General features: G+C 38.6%; 1 protein-coding gene across 2 annotated transcripts in view; it reads left to right on the forward strand.

Moving 5' to 3' along the window:
- The window catches only part of LOC105226694 (putative fatty acyl-CoA reductase CG8303), a 45274-nt gene extending 36399 nt beyond the window's left edge, over positions 1 to 8875 (forward strand). For both annotated transcript variants that reach the window (XM_049451563.1, XM_049451564.1), the window contains exons 3-7: positions 735 to 1129; positions 5681 to 6185; positions 6350 to 6791; positions 6857 to 7114; positions 7982 to 8875. In XM_049451563.1, coding sequence (XP_049307520.1) covers positions 863 to 1129; positions 5681 to 6185; positions 6350 to 6791; positions 6857 to 7114; positions 7982 to 8114 — 1605 coding nt within the window. In that variant the 5' untranslated portion in view covers positions 735 to 862 and the 3' untranslated portion in view covers positions 8115 to 8875. The remainder of the gene's footprint in view (positions 1 to 734; positions 1130 to 5680; positions 6186 to 6349; positions 6792 to 6856; positions 7115 to 7981) is intronic.
- Positions 8876 to 10138: the final 1263 nt, after the last annotated feature.

The raw sequence follows: 10138 nt of genomic DNA on the forward strand, positions 1-10138 counted from the left end.
ACGCACCAAGGCCAGGGTTGGGTGCAAGCGCATGCGCACAAGGCCATACCAACGACAAGTTGCCGCCGTGACAAGCCAAAGACCTAGACGTGTTGGCTAAGCTATGCCGTTGGCTGTGTATGTGTCGGCGGCGGCTGCTACAGCACGCGCTTTCGTCGACATCCACGATGGTCAAGTGCATTAGGTGGCGATTTTTGATTTTTATACACTGAATAAGATATATTAAGTTTGCCACGAAGTTTGTAACACCCAGTAGGAAACGTAAGGCTCCATAAACTATATCGTCAACTAAAATGCAAAACAGCGTATCATCAAAAAAAAAAAAATCGAAAAACGCTATAAGATATAATAACCAATATATAAGCATGTGATAACCAATATATAACCATTTTGTAACCAAAAATTCAAATTTTGTTTCACTTTGAGTGGTTTCGATTATATTGTTTTACCTTCGCCTGTAAATTTATGAAAAGTTGCTCAGTAGTCGGAACCGCCAATATCGGACCTCTACAGATTATAGCTTGTATATAAAGATTTCTCTTTTGACGAGTTAAAATTCAAGAAATCTGTCACGGATTGTTACCTAAGATCTCCGAAGATAGAATAGCTGTCATGCAAACTTATCTATCAAAATCGAAAATCGAAATCGGTTTTCTATAATACTAAAATATTGTTAGCAATTTTTGTACTTGATCTTCACTTACTTACTCGTCTACAACTCTCTATCTTTTCAGCCTGCACGTGTTATCAACCATTAATCGTTACAACATCATCACTTTGACTTCGGTTCGCCTCTACTCTGCTTAATCCCGCCACTTTGTAAACATTCACATTGGCGCCGCCAACAAATCTCAATTATACGATGGCTGTCATCAGTGATCATGGCAGCAGTACCGAGGAGTTAGCGCTCAAAGAACAAAATGAGAAGAATCTAAAGAATATCGGCACAGTGCCAGAGTTCTTCGCACATAAGAACATTTTTCTCACCGGCGGTACGGGCTTCTTGGGCACAGTGCTGATTGAAGAACTGCTAGATACACACCCAGACATTGGTACCATTTATGTACTGGTCAGAGGAAAACGCAACTTTGATCCCAATGAGCGCATAAGTCGTTTGCTGCAGAAGCCGGTGAGTGAAAAGACTAGTGATATTAAAAAAATAGATAAACAGACGCCAGTAGAACTCATATTTATAAGTATATTCATTTGCAATGAAAAGCCTTCTACCAGATTTTGTATTATACTTAGAGTACATGCCTGATAGGCAAAGACTCGCTTATGTAATGTCTGTTTCCATTTAAAGTGGGCTTAGTTGAGCTAAATATGTACATATATTCGAGGCATATAAACTCCGTCTCCAAAAACGAGGAATTTTATTCATTTTACGGTTAAAATATTAAGATAACTCGATAGATGTTTTGCGGTTGACTTCATTACAAAGTTTCTTGAATGTCTCAGGCAGCCAACTCCTTACCTTCCGCAATAGAAAGTAAGAGAGTCAAGTTATAGAAACCAGTAGAGGACTACAGTTAAGATCTGTAACCACTATATCCGATACTTATATTACTTTAGGCAGCTCTCAGCTTCTCAGCGGATATCGATGGAGCGGACGTTTTGAAGAACTCCAAAGCGACTTGCGTCTATGGAGGTCGGACCAAAAAATTTCGATGATTAGTATTTAAGTGTCCTCTGCCTTACCGTGAGATAAGCCTTCTCAACATCACATAGAAGTTTTTATCGAGCGTACTGTGTGAAAGATTAAAGCCTACCGTCAACAAACTGATTGGACCTTATCAGTGTGGCTTTCGGCCTATTCACCATGCCCAAAAGCTTGGGAAATATTTCTGAAAAAGGTATCCCCGCAAAACTAATAAGGCTGTTGAGCAATAACAAAAGCTCCGTCAGGATCGGGAAAGACCTCTCCGAGCCGTTCGCTACCAACGGTGGTTTCAGACAAGGCGACCCTCTTTGATATTGATATCATTGGCCTCAACAACCGCGCCCTTAGCTCTGCTTTCTTCAGACTGGATAAGGAAGCGAAGCAAATGGATCTAGTAGTTAACGAGAACAAGACGAAATACCCCTTGTCATCAAACAAACAGTCGTCGAACTCGCGATTTGGCTCCCACGACATTGTTGACAGTCATAACTTCGAAGTCGTAGATAATTTCGTCTATCTTGGAACCATCATAACCTTAAACAATAATATCAGCCTCGAAATCAAACGCAGAATAACTCTTGCCAACAGGTGCTACGTCAGACGGAGTAGGTAGTTGAGAAGTAAAGTCCACTCTCGACGAACAAAGATCAAACTCTACAAGACCGGGTGCAGAATGATCTGGCTACTCTTGGAATCTCCAATTGGCGCCATATAGTAAAAGGAAGAACGACTGGCGCGTTGTTATAAACTGGGCCATAACTGCGTAAGCGGTGTCTACGCAATAAAGAAGAAGAGAAGATATATTTATATCCAAGTTTCTCATATTAAAAGCATTAGGAAGTGCTATTACCCACATATAATTTCAGTCGCAAATGTAATAAAATATATCACAAATATAATAAATATAAATCACCACAAATTAGCCAATAGAAACGAACTTAATATAGCCCTGCTAACGACTTACATAATTCTCTATAAATATACTATATAATTCATAAATTCACTCAAGCAATATAAGCTTCACTTAATTACAATACAATCTCCAAAAGGTATAAAGAAAACCACAACGCATCAGCACCCAGCCATAACCGCCTACCAACCGCATGCGGAGGCGGGCAGTGAGTGACATTCAGCGAACTGCGACATCTGTCAAAATAGACGGATGCGCTGACAGTTATGAAAAAATATAATTGAGGAAGTGAAAAGAAAATGTTGAAAGATGAAATTTTCAAAATAATAACTTCAATATGAAAAGCGACTGTAGTAGATGTCACGTTACATCCGTTTGACAAGCAAAAGCGACACGGAAAAGTGATTTAAAAAGTTGTGTCTTTTCTTTTCATTTTCTTTTTTGTTTTTTCTGAGTTTTATTTATTTTTTTGTTTTTATTTTTCTTTTTCTGACTTGCTGCTTTTTTCTTCTTTGACACCCGCCCACACGTACAAAGTCACTGACCGTTGTCCGCTAGTGTGTTTGCATGTGACGCATGCGCAAGGCATCACACGCTCTGAAAATACAAAACAGCCGCAGACAATGAAAAAGCGGTTGGGAAAAAATGCTAAATACATTTGTAGTGAAATAATTGCGCACTTAATGACACTTGAAGTGCGATTTTAGTCGTGCATTAATGCGACTACATGCCTCTTAAGCTATAGCCGTATAGCGGCTGTGCTACCGTTATTGTTTTTTATATCATTTTGCAACTCTTCGCAGGCATTTGCACTTAAAGTTGTAATAAATTTAAATGTAAATGCATAATAAAGTCAAAATATGCAGTTTACAAGTCATTAAAATTACGCGTTAAATAAAAGCCGTTGCCACCTGTTGCCTGAGCCACATAAAAAATGTAAAGAATTAAAAAAAAAAATAAAGAGAAAATGTGCGTAAAGGAATATAGTTGTAGGCATTATTTAGGAAAACTGCTATTTGTAAGTTAATTAAAAAAAAACATTAACTAGACTAATATGTTTTTTGTTCGTATTTTCGCCACCATGTACAACATAACTGATGATTCCAAAGAAATATTGACATCACAATTAATATTTTGGGCTCAGTTTGAACCAAACGCAAAACTTAAACAAAAACTAAGCCCATTTAGCGGTTATTAGCATTATCAAGTAGAGGTAGAGGTCGCTATTCAAACGACATCGCTTCGCTCTCTGGGTTCTTAAAGAGTTCCAAGAAGATCGGAAGTTTTCGAACCAAATTTTCTTGAGCGAAAAGGTCCATTTTAGGCTCAATGGGTGGTAAACAAGCAAAATTGCCATATTTGGATCGAAGAGCAATCTGAAGAGGTTCAAGAGCTACCATTTCATCCAGAAAAAAAAAACGGTTTAGTGTGGTTTGTGGGCCGGTGGAATCATCGATCCATATTTCTTCAAAAATGATGCCGGTGAGAACGTAATCGTCAATGGTGACCGTTATCGAGCCATAATAACCAACTAATTGATGTCTGAAAGTAAACCCCGTGATCTCGGCGACATTTGGTTTCAACATGACTTCGTCACTTCCCACACAACGCATCAATCAATGATTTTATTGAGAGAACACTTCGGTGAGCAGATAATTTCACGTTTTGGACCGGTCCGTTGGCCACCAAGATCGTTTAATATTACACCGTTTGACTTTTTTCTGTGAGGATATGTAAAGTAAAGGAATTAACGACCTTGAGTGGTCTGCTGGCTGTACAAATGTGTCATTCGTCCTGTACTAACATGCGGTGCCGTGGAGGACATTATCGAAAAAGTGCCGCATAAATCCCATAGCACATATGCAACGGGCCCTCTGGCTGAGATTTACGGGCGTTATGAAGTACAATAACTACATTAACATATCTCTGGTGATTAACCACGATCTTCGGCCAATACATCTTCAAGTTAAGTATGATGCAATACTTACTAGCATCCGGCTCAGGATTTTAAGCCATTGTGGTCGAATTCGGAGTCACTATGGATATGGCAAATTGGCAATGCGAACGTTAAAAATGAGATCCACGTTTTCATTCCCCAGTAGAGAAGAATAGACCAGTTTTTTGATTGAAATCTCCAATGGTATGGACATGGTATCATACCCGACTTTGTTAATGAACTCGGGCTAGAAATGCGACCGAAAAAAAGAGATCCATGTGGAATTAACACTTCGTGCTCCTTCAAAGGTTGTTTGAAGCATTGGACCCTAGAGGATCACCTCAGGCTTACCACAAAGTTAATTGGATTAGTGTTGATGGTAGACAGACCAAAGAACTTCTATTTCTAGACAAAAGGAAACAGGACAAATTGGCTTCTGCGGAATACAAAAGCATGCGTGGAGGATAATGAGATGCTGGAACATATCTATGCGAATGAGCTGCCTTCAGGCTCTCACTGTTCCAATTTAAGAGATATTGGGTAGCAGGAGTTAAAAAAAATAGCTATTTTACCGAATTCACTGGGTTACTGGATAAACCTTCTAAGTGCGAACTGGCGCTCTTGTGCCCCCCTTTTCAACCAACCAAGACGCCTCATCTGATAAACTGCACAGTCTTATAGTTGTCCAGCTGAAGAAATGTTTCTCATACAAAAATAATTGTGAGATAATCTCAAATTTGTGGAGATTTTCCCCAATCGGCTTCTTAATGATTTGCCTTTTGATTTTGATTGAAAAAAGTGGCATTGATTTAGATATCTTCTACCTTATATAAAAAAGTTCACACCAAAACACTCCACCTTCGATCGTCACTATTCAATTTCAAGTCATTCTCGGGCAGGTTTATAGCGACTGGAAACTAAGTCCTTCTCACAAACTCTAAATACAATATCTAACACGTAACTGAATTTTTCGAATGTCGACGTTGGATTTCACTAATTTTATTGAAGATAATACTCTGCAACACTCTCCTGCGGTTTATTACTGCATTTAGAAATATGTATCTATTAAAAAGTTAAGGATATCAGATCAAGGACACTGGTCTAATAACAGAACATTTAAATATTTTCTAATAATTTAATTATTACTAATTTTCTTCATTTCTCCCAAACACAGATCTTCCAGAAGTTCAATGAGAAGTCACTCGCTAAAGTCGTGCCCGTTGTTGGTGAGCTGAGTGAAGTGAATTTCGGCTTCAACGAGGCGGTACTAAACGAACTCATCGATAAAGTGAATGTGATCTATCACAGTGCCGCCACAATCAAGTTCAGTTCACCACTACGCACGGCCATTAAGACCAATTTAACCGGCACAATGCGCACAATTGAATTGGCAAAGAAATTGAAAAATCTGTCCGCCTACATTTATCTGTCCACCGCGTTTTGCAATAGCAACAACCGCGGACTAATTGTAGAAGAAGTCTACAAATCACAATTCGATCCATATGATATGATGAAAATGGCTGAGGATGATGCTAAATGGGAAGATTTCACAGATGAGAAATGTAAGGAGATCATACGAGATCACCCAAATACGTACACATTCACAAAGAATCTATCGGAGAATTTACTAATGGCAGAGATGTCGGGATTGCCGGCGGCAATTGTGCGGCCATCGATTGGTGAGTGTGAAAGAACATAAATGTTTATATTGTAAATTGTTGAGCTCTACATGTTCTGCTCTATAAGATTATGAGCGGTTGAGTGAAAACTGTCAACCTTTGAGCTTTAACTTTAGTTATAATTAAATGACAATTTCCCGCCTTTATCTTACTCATCCGCACAGTTTACGGCACCTGGGAACACCCAATGAAAGGCTGGGTCGGCAATGCAAATTCTGGTCATCTCGGCTATTTGGCCGGTTTCGTAAAGGGCATCTTTCGCACCATGTGCGGTCGTGCCGCCTCTGTCATCGATATTATACCATGCGATTTTGTGATCAATTCTTCGCTAGTTATGGGCTGGTATGTGGGTACACATCCATTGGAAAAACCCGAAGTGATACACTGTACATCGGGCGAAGTGAACCCGCTAACATTGATCGAATTATGTAATATTATGAATGAAAGCGTCAAACGGCATCCGCCCAATAATTTCGTTTGGAAGCCAAGTACAAAATTGCGTAATGGCTGGCGTTATAAACTCTTCTTTTACCTCTTTCACATATTGCCCGCGCTCGCTTATACCATACCAGAGAAATTGTTCGGTATTGGCATGCCACAGCACACGTTAGTATTCACTGTCTATGATTTTGTCTAAAATGTAAAATTTATAATCATTTTTCACTCAACAGCGCCTACGAGTATATGCGCGTCTTCCACAAGGGCACCAAAGCGTTCGACTACTTCCTCGACAAAGATTTTCGCTATTCATTAAAGAATGCTTTGCGCATAATGACGGTGATGCATGAGAGTGACAAAAAGCGTTATAACTTCGATTCTAGCACGTGCGACTGGTCCGAGTTCATAGATCGCTGTTTGATCGGTGTGCGACGTTTCTACTTTAAGGAGGCTGCAGAGACCACCAAATGGCATCGCATGTATTGGAGAGTGTGAGTATACAATTTTCGCTTTTTAGAGTGTATAAAGAGATGGCGCCGTTTATGATGCTTGCTTAGTGATTCTGACTCAAGATCTCAATTGGACAGCATAGACCGCCGATCCGTTGTGATAACTATAAACTGTTCAAAACTGAAACATTGCTAAGTGATTCTCACTCAGTTTGGCGGCACGATTTGGATTGCTCGTCGATCCAAGAAGGATCTTACTTGGACAGCTTAGAATGCCGGTCCGTTGTGGTACCTATAACCTCCTAAAAACTGTATCATAAGACCCTAAGCGCTTCTAGCTAATCTAGCTACCTTCCGATAATATTTAAACCCTTACCGCCATGCCTATTGGACTTTGTCCACTAAGAACTTCTCGTGTTGTGGTTAGATCAACTTTTCTCAAGGAAATAAGTTCAGTCGATCCCTTGCGTACTGCTCTAAGCCTAAAGGACCTCGCAGTCGCACAGCAACTGGTCCTCGACCAGCGCCTGCTAAGCACATGTGAAGTCCACTGATCCAATGTTAAAGCGCTAGACGTCAATGGAGATCCACCCGGTCCCATTCCAACGTCAGCGATGCAAGCGTGATCCTCTGGCTAACTCATCAGCTTTGTAATTTCCAGCGATTCCACTGTGACCGGACACCCAAACGAGCCTGACGTTCATGTTAAATTAGCTTCATACTATTTCTAGTGAGGACAGACACTGCTTTAATAGCTTTAGACGTCACAATGCCGGTAAAAGAGAACTATTATTTTAGCAGTTTTCAGCGGGTCAAATTTTTATCACTCTACAGATATATAATTTTTATTGTTCTGCCATAACATACCAATTTAATTTTATTTTCTCTTTACCTCTCACAAATTTATAGCTTCAATATCATACACTATCTTGGCTTCTTCGTGCTCTTCCTAGTTATCTTCGGTATTTGCGCGCTGCTCTTTGGCCTAACTATTGGACTTACATTAGCGCTGGCCATTTGGGGTTTCCTGGTCTGGTTGTGAGCGAAAGGATTACAGTTTACTAAAGCAAAAACAACAAGCTCTTATTCTACAACTGTCATATACACTTCGTTGCATGTAAAAGTGAGGCATGAGAGAACTTTCCAAAGCCTTCAATTTTTTTTTAACATTATGTACCGCGACGAGGGCGTCGTGCTTTATATATCTAAATATTTGTGGGCGTCTACATTAGTTTAATTTTTAATTTTAATTGTTTTAACTAAATATAATAAAACAAAATAGTTGTGAGTACAAGTCATTGTTAGAAGCCAAGGGAAACAAGCAATTTACATAGCAATACAAATACATATAAACAAGATATTAAACTATAAAAAATATATAAATACATATAAATACATATAAATGTGTTATAAAAATACCTATTTTACATACTTTTGTTTGTTGAGTACAAAAGTGCATAGTAAAGCAATCGAATTACTCTTAAGAACACAATAAAAAATATTTTCTTAAAAATACGTAAACCAAATTAAATGTTTTCAGGAAATATATTTAAAACAAAACAACTATATATATCCGCAGGGATATAAATAATATTTTTACAGTTACAAATATTAAACGAAACAGAAAACGACAAATAGCCAGCTAGATATACGATTTCTTAGCAACAACAAAATAAGTTCCATAAAAGCGAACCGATTAAGTTTTAGTTTTTAGCATAACTACGTATATACATATATAAATTTGTATGCTGTGCAATTTACCGATAATAAATATAATTATATATCATAATATGAAGAAACTGAGATTGGTTTTTTATTAAAATATTTGAGGTTATGTGCCCAGTTTTCGTAAAATACTTTATTGTCTTCTGCTTAGTTGGCACAAACACCGCCAACGCGGTTATAGCCTACCTTTCGTTTCGCTGCTTGACGCCAATTGGAGATTCCAAGCGGTGCCAGCCCAAAGAAACTGATACATGCTCCTTATCAGTTCTTCGCTGCCGTATTTAAATGGCTCTGCCGGCAATCCATCGGCTCTAGCCGCTTTGTTGTTCTTCAAACGGGTAACTTCTTCATGGTCGGGCAATGGAACTACAGCTCTATTGTCTTCGATTGGCGAATCTAGATCATCTTTGGGGTTCCAGCAGAGCGTGCTCTGTTCTATCTATCAAGCAGTCAATAATACTTTTCTATATTGTATTTTTGGTTTTCAAAGCACGTACTTTTTCTGGAAGCAGCAAACTCATTTGAAATCCATCCAATACTTCTCTAGAAAAGCGCGTCTTTAAATCTACGCCGATTTTATCCATTAAAGGAATGCAAACTGAGACCCTGCAGTATCGTTTGCAAGTTCTCACGCAGAAATTTTCGAATGTATCGGATCAAAAATGTTCCTCAGCTTTTTGTCTTCGTTTTCGGTACGTTACAAGCACCGTATTCATCATATTTGATGCCTTCGCCAGATCGATCGAATCTTTCTCAAGAATTATATTTCTGTTAATTTATATTTTTTTTAAGTAGTATAATTACTAATAAGCCATTTAGCCATAAACCTTTTCCCCAATTCCCGAGATTAAAGAAATTGTAGTAAACGTTTTTCCTTCAGGCTTTATTAAAAATTCAAGTGTATATAAAATTTTTATATTGACATTTGGATACAAAACTTAGGCAACTGGGTCAATCTGCGAATTCATCTCTTTCAAGTGGATCTTTACCAGCGACAATCATTCTCAGAACTCGTGCTTTCTGAAACAAAATAAAAACGAGATCTTAATCTGTCCATGCCCTGCCGAGAACCCCAGTGCTAACGCGGCGGTTTGACCACAAAGTATCGGATTTTACCCTTTTTTGCGTAGAAAAAAATAAGAAGACTTTTAAAAAAAAAGCTTCCATAAAAAAAGTTTAAAAATCTTCTCTCCAAATTGGAACTAGATATCTTCAAAACTCTTCCTTAGAGAGTGGAAATCGTTTTGGAAAACACCATTCTAAGAAAAACGCGTTTAAAGATTCGAGTCGTTTTGTTCCCCACTCTGTTCCCTTTCTACAAGAAACGCTGTAGCGACCTTA

Source organism: Bactrocera dorsalis, chromosome 3 (genome assembly GCF_023373825.1).
Source record: "Bactrocera dorsalis isolate Fly_Bdor chromosome 3, ASM2337382v1, whole genome shotgun sequence".
In the NCBI taxonomy this organism is placed as follows: Eukaryota; Metazoa; Arthropoda; class Insecta; order Diptera; family Tephritidae; genus Bactrocera; species Bactrocera dorsalis.